This window comes from Heteronotia binoei, chromosome 7, assembly GCF_032191835.1.
Source record: "Heteronotia binoei isolate CCM8104 ecotype False Entrance Well chromosome 7, APGP_CSIRO_Hbin_v1, whole genome shotgun sequence".
Classification (NCBI taxonomy): domain Eukaryota; kingdom Metazoa; phylum Chordata; class Lepidosauria; order Squamata; family Gekkonidae; genus Heteronotia; species Heteronotia binoei.
In genome coordinates, this window is record NC_083229.1 from 35,814,790 (window position 1) to 35,828,030 (window position 13,241).

General features: G+C 39.0%; 1 protein-coding gene across 50 annotated transcripts in view; it reads right to left on the bottom strand.

Moving 5' to 3' along the window:
- RIMS2 (regulating synaptic membrane exocytosis 2) overlaps positions 1 to 13,241 on the bottom strand; it is a 679,145-nt gene that overhangs the window by 111,486 nt on the left and 554,418 nt on the right. For all 50 annotated transcript variants that reach the window (XM_060243358.1, XM_060243355.1, XM_060243365.1 and 47 more), the window contains one exon: positions 9,840 to 9,940. In XM_060243358.1, coding sequence (XP_060099341.1) covers positions 9,840 to 9,940 — 101 coding nt within the window. The remainder of the gene's footprint in view (positions 1 to 9,839; positions 9,941 to 13,241) is intronic.

Consider the following 13,241-nt stretch of genomic DNA (forward strand, 5'->3'; position numbering starts at 1 on the left):
GAAGTCACCAACCACTGCATATATATATAGGGTGGGGGAGGGTGTTGCCAGGAAGGGCTAATTAGAGTAAAGATGCATAACTAGTGGAACTATAAACATAGCTAAAATTGGATTAAAGCAATTGGTAAGACTCGTGAATAGCCAGCAAATCAGCATACAACATAAAAGAGCTTACAAACAGATACAAGAACTGAATGACATTAGCGTGTGTATAACAAAATTTGAATCCAGTGGCCCATGTTGTACAACTCACACCAATTCTCTATAGAAGAAGGGATCAAGCAGTCCTTAATCCATTTAGATAGTGTAGTTTATTAATTTAGTTTATCTGCATGCCAATGTGGGGTGAGGTTCCAGAATTGCATACAGCTACTTTAACTGACCATCCTGGAGGTTGATATAAGCATTAATGCCAACTGTATTGTGACATTGATTAAGAAAGCAAAAACGTTTGTTCTAGTCAAGGTCATCCTATAAAAAGGTACCAGCCTGTCTTGTGGTCATTAGGGGAAAATAGCAATGACTCCAGAGGAGATTATAACAGTAGCAACATATGGTTCTTGAAAAAGACATTTGGAAATGGCTTGGAGAACTAGCCCATCATCAGACCCAAGTGCTACACTGAACTTTTTGCATCATTATAGACCAAGAGAAACTTACAGAGGCTTACAGAAAGTTGTTTGGATTATTATTTATTGAAAAATTTCGACATCTTGTATCACTATTAATTCAGTAATATACCATTATTTTGTATATTTGGGACTCGACAGTCACACATGGTGCTTACCAGAGGTTGTTTTGTAGAAAAATAGGTGGTGGAGCTCATCCAGGGATTGTTATGCAGCTGCACATACTATTTAATGGACAAGGAGGTGGAACTCTCAGAAAGGTTCAGGAGCTGTGCTCCTGTGAGCTCCCACTGAATCTGAGGCCTGGTGCTTATATTGTTTTGCTATTGGCTTGTTTGTTTAGCACACTGTCCCTTTAATTGTATTCTTGCAAAGACCCCTTCTGGGGGCATGGAGAATATTCAGAAAGGTAGCTTAGCTTCTGAGATTTGCTGAGATCAGACTTGCCTGGGCTATCCAGGTCTGGGCCTTACTTTACATGGTTTATTTCCTTAGTCAAAGTATTTTCTATCTTCTCCGTCTTAAATTCCAATATATAATGACAATTTCTTGCTACATCCAACTTATCTGCTAGTTCTTTAGTTACATCTTATTTCTTGTTCCTGAATTCTCTGAATCAATTTTAATTGTTTCCTATGTCATCCCCTGTTTTACTATAATGCTATGACCTATTTTCTGATATTTCTCTAATTCCACATCTAAGTTTCCCAATACATTCTCTTGAAGGAAATTTTAGTTCAGCCTCTATCTTTACACTATAATCCTAACCCCCCCCCCCACACACACACATTTTCCTTGCAAAGGCATTTCCAGCTTTATATTCTTTTTTTGTTAAAAAAAGCCCAGCAGGAACTTATTTGCATAATAGGCCACACACCCCACAACCTTCACACAACCTTCATAGAGCCTTCATGTTAGCTCACTTTAATGTCCTTCCTTCTGCTGTGCTGTATGGGAGGTTTAAGAAAATTCCATATTCCAACAGGTTTTGTGGTTGTGGTTCAAGGGATATAGAAAGTACTGAACATGTTCTGCATTGTACATTTTACTGTGATATTCGTATCATGTACTTAGATCCTCTTCTTCGAAATCATGAGGTGCAATCTGATAGTGGTAAGACTCTCTTCCTATTGTCCTCTCATAACCCTGAGATTATTGAGACTGTGGATAAATATCTGTGCTATGCTTCAAAGAGGAGAGGAATGTTTCAAATGCTGAGGTAATATATGTTTTCTCCCTTGCCAATTGTGCACATCTATGCTGTTATGCCAATAAAGGTTGCTGTTAAGTTTTTTAACACAAGGCTTTTTTGTAGAAAAAGCCCAGCAGAAACTCATTTGCATATTAGGCCACACCTCCTGACATCACCATTGTTTCACACAAGGCTTTTTTGTAGAGAAAGTCCAGCCTGAACTAATTTGCATATTAGACCACATCCCCTGACATCAAGTCAGCTGGAACTGCATTCCTGTGCGCTCCTGCTCAAAAAAAGCCCTGGGAAGGACTGAGCGCAATGTAACAGAATGAGCCTTGTCCTGGACAGCATGGAATGGGGGAAAGGTCAGGTAATATTTCAATGAGTCCTTTGGCTCCTGAAAATAGGGAGATGGAGACCGAGGAATCAGCACAGTATCCTCTTCCAAATTTATCACTACGAGACCTCAGGGTAGTGCTCAATAGCACTGGGGAAGGCTTTTCTTGATGCTTGAACCAAGATGAACTGGATCCCTTCTCAATATATTTTTGCTTTCTTCAGAGGCAGTTTTGATGTGATCTGATGTGGAACCAACAGATCCAGAGATCTGGAACAGTGCCTATGCAGAGCTAGAGTTGGAAGTGACCAAGCCAAATACTGATTCTGTTCTCCAGGAATGCTCCCACATGGCAAACAGCTTCGATGCCAGCTTGTTGGAGCCCAAAAGAGTAGCCTTGAGCTGTGTCATTCCTCACTGTGAGATTAAACTAATGACAGTGCCAGCAGGCACTGACATTGTGTGATTCCTAGAAACAGATCAGGTAGATCGTGTGCTCATCTGTTTGGGTCACTTTGCTCCCATTTTTTAACAATACCTTCTGAGCCATTGAAGCAGAACTTCAAGTGATGGAAGCGAGCCAAGAAGATTGGTAGAAAAAGAGCAAAGCTTGAACTTGTCCTCTCAGCATGGCAACAAGAAAAGAACTGAAGAAAAATAGTGCTTCTCTCTCACGGTATGTGATAGTTTGGGTGGGAAAACACCTCAGTTACTACAAGCTAGAAAGTTCTCTCCAAAGCCAGCTTGTACACACACAGTCTCAATGTGGAACCACAGAGAAGACCTTTCTGTTGGCAAAGGTATGGAGTGATTTTCTGCCAACTTCCTCTCTCACTGCAGACCCCCAATTTTTCCGCACACTGTTCCTGAGAACCCGCTGCCCCTCAAGAGCAGAATTTGGGCACAGGGTTTTTTCCAGCTTACAAAGGAGGAGAGGGAGATGGGGAAATCCTGATTTGCTGGTTTTACTGCAAGGGATCTTGGGATCCAACCCATGCTGTGCATCAGTCTGTGTTCTTCTTTTTTCTGCCTTGAAGGGGAAGAGGCAAGGGGAAATCTGCTTCTTCTTCCATTGGCTGACAGTTGTTAGTTACACTTGCATTCCACTGCCATTCACACCCGACCTCCATTAGTGTCTGCATGGTGCTTTCAACCTCCCTTGATGCTTAGACTATAAGAGATACAGCAGGTCAGTTTGAACTCCCAATATACCCCTTCCATGGTAGAAAGCTGTACCTTCTATTGCCCTACCATTCAGACTCTCAGATCACCCACTTCTCATACATTACAATTAATTTGAATTCCCATGTTCTCATAAGGAAGGCTATTTTCATCCAGTTTTCAAATTGCCTCAGGATACCAATCACCTTCTCTAAGTCTAGCTTTTCTTTAGCCATCATCAGATTCATAACTGCATTACCGTCCTTGCCCAAAATCAATTCCCCTTAATCCAAACAATTTAAATTTCCTATCACATTGCAACATATAGATTCTAACTTCGCACTGTCATTTTGCAATTCACCCATTACTAAAACAGTTTTAGCGTTGGTGGATATTTTTATCTTCCGAATTAGGTCTAGGGGCAGGGGACAGGATGCTGCTCATCTAGCCTTAGATCTCAACTCAGCAGTCTTGAATTATTGTATTATAGGAAAAATAAATATTCAGTAGATATTCATTCCATTGCAGAAAACTATTAAAAAAATTAAAACACAGCAGTTTCATCTGAATTGTCTAGAATATTCTTCAGCTTAATTGCATTATTTATTCTGTATATATTCCTGGCTGCAGATATTATTCACAAAGAAAAGGAAAAGATTTTACAATTGTGGTGTGTCCTTGACAGACAAAAGTCTGCCTCTCTAGATCTTTTTACTTGGGTCATTTTTTGTAGCAGGAATTCCATTGCATAATAGGCTATACCCCACCCCCTCCCCGATGTAGCCAATCCTCCAAGACGTTATAGGGCTCTTCTTATAGGACTTACTGTAAGCTCTTGGAGGATTGACTACATCAAGGGGGTGTAACCTAATATGCAAAGGAGTTCCTGCTACGAAAAAGACCCTGCCAGTGAATTCTGGATCTTCTTTCACTTGAGTCCAGGGATTTTTTTGAGCAGGATCATACAGGAACACAGTTTCAGCTGGCTTGGTGTCAGGGGGGGTGGCCTAATATGCAATTGAATTCCTGCTGGGCCTTTTTCTAAAAAAAAGCTCTGTGTGAAACAATGGTGATGTCTGGGATGTTACCTAATATGCAAATAAGTTCCTGCTGGTTTTTTTCTACAACAAAAGCCCTGCTTGAGTCTTATTTTTCTAATATTCAATAATTTTGATCTCTCAGAGTTATAAATACGGAGATAAAATCCAAAGTTTTTCTTATGTCCACATAACTATAGGCGGGGTGGCCAACAGTAGCTCTCCAGATGTTTTTTGCCTACAACTCCCATCAGCCCCAGCCAATGTTATTTTGTTCATTTATATACTTATAATCCCACCTTTCTTCTTGGCTTAATTCCCAAGTTTACCACCCTGGATTTACACTTAAGTAAAACCACGTACACTGTGAAACGCTTTTAAAAAACAAACAAAAAAAACCACACAAATTTCCTGACCCCACAAATTTATCTTCTCTGTCTCATTTTAATCAACAATGAGGTAATTTTCCCAGTATACTGCCCATATCAAATATTAACTGACAAGCAGTATCATAGAAACACAAATATAATATTTAATTATCCATTAAAACATGTAAGAAAACATAATCTCTCTTCATTTGAAACACAAACCAAGCATTAACATTGAGAATTAAGAAGTTGTATTACCATAAATCTATGATACAAACCATTCAAATGTTCACGTATGCCCCAACTCAGTGATCACCTGTATAAGCATGCATGCTCACCTTTGTGAATGGCTTCTAAGTTCACTTCAGTGGAAAAGGAAGGTTTCTGTCAACAGAAATGAATATGTGGAATGGTACCCTCCACTGAAGTGAATATTGCAATACATATTCTCTGGTGCAGGTACTGGCATGCAGATTTTACATTGCCAGATATATCAGTGACTACTAGTTTCTGTCTTTTCTTAGAATTCTGTCTTAATGTAATACTCATGCTGATTTCTTTCTTCATAATATTGGGGGGGGGGTTGTGAGCTGCTTTAAAATCCTGGTTAATTTCACACATTTTAGTTAATGCACTTTCAGTGTGATTTAACAATCCTTTGCAGCTGGATTTCCTGTGTAAAACAGGAAGAAGAAGATTATATTGGATTTATATCCCGCACTCAACTCTGAATCTCAAAGTCTCAGAGTGGTTCATAATCTCCTTTATCTTCCTCCCCCGCCACACAACAGACACCCTGTGAAGTGGGTGGGGCTGAGAGAGCTCTCCCAGAAGTTGTCCTTTCAAGGACAACCGCTGCAAGAGCTATGGCTGACCCAAGGCCATTCCAGCAGCTGCAAGGAGGAGTGGGGAATCAAATCCAGTTTTCCCAGATAAGAGTCCGCACACTTAACAACTACACCAGACTGCTCTCTACGTAATACAGTGCATTGAAAGTACAATATCCAACTTGTGTGAAGTTAGTCTTTGGACTTCCAAAACAGGATATAAATGTTAGAATAAATAGCCTCTTGAATGGCAGGCAGTAACTTGAGGCATGACTCTCCTTAGTGTATTTACATGAAATAAATGCTACTGGTATCAGAGGGACTAATTTACCATGTAATTGTATTAAGGATAGGTTCACAATGTTTAGTTGGTTAATGGATTAAATAACTGTAAACTAAGATGAAAAGTGACTCCAATTAATTGGGTGCCGTTTTGGTTGAAGTAGTCACTTGGATATTTAGCATGAAGGCTTAGATTTGGCCAAGCAGTTGTACACACCTGTGCCACTGGTGAACTTAGCCAGTATGTGATATTTAAGAGGAAATTGCTGTAGAAATCAGAACGGGTGTAAACACCTTTCTCTTTCTGGTATCCTTCTAGGAATATCTGCACCAAAGTTTGCCTTCTTCACCTGCTAAAATGAGGATGCTGAACTCTTCTTCCCACTCTCTCCCCATTCTAAGACTGTCATGGTGATACTGCAGGTGCCTGTCTACCTTATCACTGTTCCAATATCACTGGAGACAATCCAGGAAGCCTGATCAAGAGAACTCCCTGTAGAGTGTCTGGTGGACAGGGGGAAGCAACAAATATGGGGCATCTGTAGCTGCAACAGGTTACTCTTGTTTAGCTGTTGCAGGCAAGAGATCTTTGGACTTTGGTTTGGTTATAATGGGCCTCTGGTGAAAGTGGTGGCCATAGAAGCTTGCTAAATTCACAGGGCTTACTCCCAAGGAAATATGCACATAAGAATTATAGCCTTGCCATTTATATTTTATGCATATGCAATATATATCATTGAATCAAATCAACCAATATTCATATGATTAATCAGCACTACTGTACAATGAGCGCTAGGCAAACTACTGTTCAGCCTATTTTGTATTTCTATTTGTTTCTATCATATTAATTATGCTAAAATTGGATCGCATTTTTTCAGCATTTGAATAAAACAAAAAAATGCAGAACCTGCTCAGTTTTCTTGATGCTTCACCCTTGCCTACATAAAAGGAAAGCTATTAATAGGTGTCCAGAGTAAATATACTTCTAAACTTAGTAAGAAATATATCTGGACAACCGTCAGGTCTAGACAGTTTAGAATATAAATGCCTTTTTATAAAAGTTTCCAGTAGATACACAGAGCTTCCCACAATATTAGAATTAAAGGTGTTGTGACAGAAAGAAGTCATGGATTAAAGGCAGAATAGAATTTTGAGATAAATTCCAGGAGGCAAGGTATTTCTTTCCTTTTTCTTAATTATACTAGCCCTGTGTTGATTATTAAATGTGAGGACAGTCAACAGGGAAAGGGAGAAATGTGACTACACCTGCTCATCACTTCCCCAGCCTCCATGCATTAACTGGTATTTCTGCACAGAAACCTGCATTGAACTTATTTATTTATATCCCACATTGTTCCTCAGTATGAACTCAATATGGCTTTTCAGAACATCATGTCCCCCTTCTCCATTCTCCCGCAACAGCTCTGTAAGGTAGGCCAAGCTGAAAGATGAGCCAAGGTCACCCAGTGAGCTTCCATGGCAGGAGTCACGATTTAAACCCAGGTTGCCAAGGATCCTAAGTCCACTGCTCTATATCATACAGGCTCTCTTGTGCATCTGTCTAACCTGTGTAACTGCCTAGCTTGTATCTGTGTAGGCTCTAAGCAAAAAACTTGACTTATGATTTGGGATGGGAAGCAGAGCCAACATGTGAAATCCTTCTTATGCTTCCTTATCTCCAGATTCTGGCTCTCTCTGCAAGGCTGCTTTTATTTATCTAAGAAAATGTTAAAATATATGTAACAAGAGAGACCCAAACAGAACTTCCTGCAGAAGTCTTGTGACCAAAAAGATGTGATTCTCCAGCAAATGACTTTCATGCAAGAGGGCTTTTCAGTTCCATACTTTGGTCATCAGTCCCCCATCCCGCCATGCTCTCCCAAATATTTCAAGAATGGTTCCTCATGATGTTACCTTGGACCAACATTTTTATGGTTTCAGTGCTACACACACAAACAAAAAACCCACCCACCATGAAATTGCCATCCAAGTAACTATCCTTATTACAAACAGATTTATATTTGTAGAGTGAGTGAATCTAATTTCAGGCATCTTTTCCAATCATTCTACCAGTCCACTCAAAGATGGAAATCAACCTTCTGTTCTTAGCATCATTTAAAGGTTTATAGCTCATAATCTAATTACAAATATTACCAAGTAATGCTGCATAACAGAACATTAAACTACATCATTCTATAGAAGCAAGCACCTTACAGTGCAATCCTATCCAAACTTAACAGGGATAAAAACCAATTAAAATAGTGGGATGTACTGCTACGTAAACTGACATAGGATGGTGCTATTAAAGCAGTAAATATTCTATTTCAGTGAGTACAGTGACCTACATATCTCCTGAAATAAAATGTGGCATAATCAGTAAGCTGAAGGTGTTAATTTGGATGCTTATGATCCAATAACTAGAATGTTACTACCAGATTATTATGGGATAGATCTTAAGAAGTATGAGCATGAAATGCTTATAGTGGCAGACCTTTCCACACCTTTGCTGTCTTCCATCATCTCCTAAGACTCTGTGGGACAATGCATGCTGTCCATGAGGCTCCCACCAACTACCATGATGATTTCAGAGGGTCTTAGGGGATCACTAATGGAATGGGAAGGTGGAGAAATCACCAACTACCATGGTGATTTCAGAGGGACTTAGGGGATCACTAATGGAATGGGAAGGCGGGGAAATATTTGTTTTGCAGTATTTCCAGAGCTTCTTTTTTTCCTGGCAAAAGAGGTGCCAAAACTCTCAAGAGGGAAATGAACGAGAAATACACTCATGAATTTTTAAAATTTTTTAAGAATTCTGTTTCTATGAAGAGGTTCTGGAATTCTGTTCCCTCACATTCCCACAGGAAGAAAGCCCTGGTCAGATCCAACCTATATTCTATAAAAACCCACCATAATTCATTCTTGACTTGCAAATATTGCACCACTGATAAAGATGACCAAAATTTAACAAAAATACTTTATCAGACTGATCTATACAGCAAGTCTGTGATTATCTACAATATCTGAAAACATGATTTCCACTTTGCATACAAACATAAAAAAGGCTTAGATCCAGATATTGCAGCAGACAGATTTCTGTCTGTAAAAGCATGATTTCCTTCCTGCTGCAGCCCCAAATACCCGCCCCCCCAACGTTGCTTCTGGAGAAAAGAAACCCCCAGGAACAGCAGGGAGCAGTTGGAGGTCTGCAGAGAGAAGTGGGAATCAGAAAAGTAGCCCCGTTTCAATACATGGAAATTCTCTGTGGGATTCAAGCCACCAATTGCTCATCCCTATCACAACTAAAACCTTATCCAGTAACACCCTGTGAAAATTACAACTAATCAAAGGCTTCATTATATTACTAGACATACAATAGAAGTATAAAATATAGTATCTGAATCTTAATACTGGTCATTTTCTAAATAATTTCCCTCTTTTCTATTTACTAAGTGCCTTTTCTAAAATTGTACATTGCACCATGTAAGCATAAAGTGATCATGTATCACTTTTTAAAGTAAGTAAATATTGTCCAGTTCTACCTCATGAGAGTTTGACATAGTTATTTTAAGTATAGTTTTGGAAAGGGCTTCAGAATGTCCCAGCTGCACTCAATATACTTACTTCGCAGTAAGTACTATTTGTTTCAATGCAACCGTTCCCTTGGATAGCAGAAATGCATTTCTTCATGTGTACAGAGGACCAGTGATGTGTCTAGTAATAGCCCTTCATGCTTCATCAGATGTTGCTCTATAAAAAGATCCATGATTTTTCAGGGGTATCAATATGAGCACTGCCAGGCAGGGCAGCCTGAAAGCCCTCCTGAGTGAATGGAAGCTGTCTTGCGCAAGTCTGTGTCCACTGTGTGAAATTTAGTGGGACTTATTTACAACTAAAATATATAGGATTAGATTGTTAATTGCTTCTTTCCCATTAAATGATTATATATGCCTGATCTAGTCAGATAATTATACATTTTGCAGCTTTAAAAAAATGCCCTTGCCTTAGAATGATAATCTTGCTCCAGCCTTGAATCTGATCCTGCTACCTGTTTGTACTTGCTCATTTTCATTTGGCGATTTCTCTCTTCTACATCCACAGCACCTGTCAAATTCAAAAGAAAATAAATCAGTTCATTAATTTGCATTTCTGTGTTTAAAATGAAATCAATATGAGCATTTCAGTCATATTTAAATGGTGATGTATGTACTTCAGCATAAAAATGTAATCTTATTTTATTTGTGATAAATAACAAAGCTACAAAAGGATTTTCGAAAAATCATTTTGAATTTAATTGTTTTAACATCAACCATCCATATGGTTCTACTGAAAGCTTTGAGTAGATTTATGATTGTTGCAGAAATATCCAAAAGAGAGGGGGGAAATTCTAACACAATAACCAAAGATACAAATTTTCAAAGCAAATTATGTTATGTGATATTTCTTACAGTTCTACACCCTTTTAGGTTTTGAGTGCTGCTAAAAATATTCACACAATTTGGCCTATGGTACAGTTTTACTGGCAGTTCACCACTAAAAGCAGTGGTTTGTACTAGCTACTGAGTAGCACTGCTACATTAACCTATACTAGCAAGCCAGATTGCTTTAAGAGAGCAATCACTTTGCCTCCTTTACCTTGGCTGAAGTAAACTAACCATATTGGGGTGGGTCCAACAATTCTTTAAGTAGCCTTCCTCCTACCTAAGGAGCTCTTCCTCCAATGCAAGAGACATTTAATTTGAAGTTAAACTCCTTAGACTGGAGGAAAGGTTTCAAACTCAAACCAAAAAGAAGGATGCGGTATAAATATTTTAATAAATAAACAAACTTTGCTCAGTGGAGTGGTAAGATAGGGGCATGATTCAGAGCCAGATCATTTGATCAAAACGTGGAAATTTTCATTAATGGTGAAATATAATAAGGCCCTGATGGCTTGTTCACTAAATCAAGAGTCAAATTGCAACCCCTATATATTTGGTGAGTGCTTAAGATTTCTGAGTTCCTCCATCTTATAGACAAAAAACTGAAGTGTGTGTTATGTTATTTAAGGACAGGCAAATCAAAATAAAACAGAATTAGTCCTAAAGATTCTAGCAGGAAATTTAAGTGCAACTGGGATAAATAAAATGATCACAGAATACATTTTACACAATGCCTTTTTTTCTGTGAGCAGAACAAAAATTTGAAGATGGTCAGGAGAAATTATTTCTAAATGGTAGTTACTGTTACTGGCTATATAGTTAGGAACAAAGAATAAAATGTCAATTTTTAGCAACCTCTTCTCATCTGCTGTCAGTTCTGAAGTTTTTAAAACTCTGAAAATGATCAAATATGGAAATGTTAACAATAACTTTTGCTAATGTCAAACACAGACATACATGTTAGAAGCAAATGAGGGGCTGTGTCCTATGGTTGCTGGATAGAAGAAGCTCATGCTTTTGAGATGTTGACTGCCTTTGCCTTCTCCCAGCAGCTCCTCAAGCCCCCTGAAGATTCTCTACTGTGTATCCAGACTCTCAAGCAGAATGCATTACTCCTCAGGAGTCTCCAAAGCTTGCTCCACTAATGGAAGAGTGAGGAGCATCAGGTCTGTAAGATTCCTGTTCTTCAAGGCAGCCCTCTGTGCTGGTAACAAAGGATCCCTGAATTTCAGCAGCTGGTTTTTAGTCTGTCTTACCACTTCACTACCATAAGACCTAACCCCAGAAGGTGTGTAGACCAGATTAATGTTCTTACAGGGGTTTACGGTTGACAACAGCCAGTGTTTGTGTGCATTGTGTGTGGGGGGGGGGGTTCTGTTTAACAGAGGCTCAGTACAGGGCAACAGGCAGTTGAAGCATGAAGATAAACAACAACACCTGTTAGTGACATCGCATTAAGCCTTTGTTAAAGGGGATGGACATTTTTTTCCTCAAGCTTGTTAGCAACCCTATCAATGTTAAAGGTGCATTTATTAACAATAACTTAAAATTACTTCACCCATAGGATATTGTGTTCTGCTATCCAAAGTACATTTATATGTTTGCAACTGGTGTTTTTTTATAACTAAATAGGACAATATGGTGGTGGGATAGCTGTCCAAAGCAGCTTTCCAGAGCATAGGCAACACCTCTATTTTGGGAAAACAGAAGGTGCTGAAATGTACTACTGTAGCTTTCATTTTAATGACTTTCTAGCCTTTCTAGTGTTTTGACATCTTTTACCTGCGTTAGCAACCAATACTGTTCAATCAAAAGGGACTATTACAGAATATTTGAAATTCTAACTTGGCAGAATTATAGGGAATTTATTTTGTATTCCTCTTCCCAAGACAATAAGAATCTTTTAGTTCTATCTTCATGCAAAATATTTGTGCAACAGTATATATGTATCTTAGGTAGAACACTAAATATGAGCCTAACTTTCATGATATCTGCAGTCCTACTTATTTCAGCATCAGTACCAGAAGTGGAAAACTAAATATGACCCTAACTTTCACGATATATGTAATTCTTGATTTCAGAAAAGGTACCTGTTTGAAAACCATCTACCAGCAATGGCAGCACAGCATTGCTTAATGTTACGAGACAAAGCACAGATATCAAGTGCTTGCATCTTCCTAAGCTCATACCTACCAACACAGTACAATTTTTGCCATCACCCAACCAGTTGCACCCATAATGTCACAAATGGTCTTGGATTGTGGGTGCCCCTGCATCCTCTGTGACAATGTGATTCTGTGACATATCAGTAAGCTGCTTCATTGGCATTCCCAAAAATAACTGCTCAAATGACACTGGGGATGTTTGCACAGTCATGCCAGTGCCATTAGATGTTTAAACTAATGATGACCCTGATGAGTAAATGTAATATCCATATTATTTCAAGAAGCACAATTATTACTGCAGTCAGTGTATTTAAGTGGTTGTAAAAAAAGAGATGGCCTATGATATTTTAGTTTGAAAGCCAATAAAGTTAATCCTTTGTCAATATAAAAAGTCCTTGGCTTTATTTGTATTCATGCTAGTTTACAGCTAGTCAGTTGACTGTGGGTCCATGTTGGGTTGACAAAAGACTTGTAACCAACAACGCTTTCAAGAATTCAGGGTGCATTGTGAGGCTTTGACTGCTAACAGGGCCTCTGGAGACAACTCCAGACCAAGGACCAGGGCTTTTTTTGTAGCAGGAACTCCTTTGCATATTAAACCACATACCCCTGATGTAGCCAATCCTTCAAGAGCTTGCAGGGCTCTTAGTACAGGGCCTATTGGAAGTTCCATGAGGACTGACTACATCAGGGGTGTGTGGCCTGGTATGCAAAGGAGTTCCTGCTACAAAAAAAAGCCCTGCCAAGGGCATATATTCAGTGCATCCACTACAGTCTGCAATGATTACAGCAGAAATAAAGTTGCAGTAAACTGCCCTA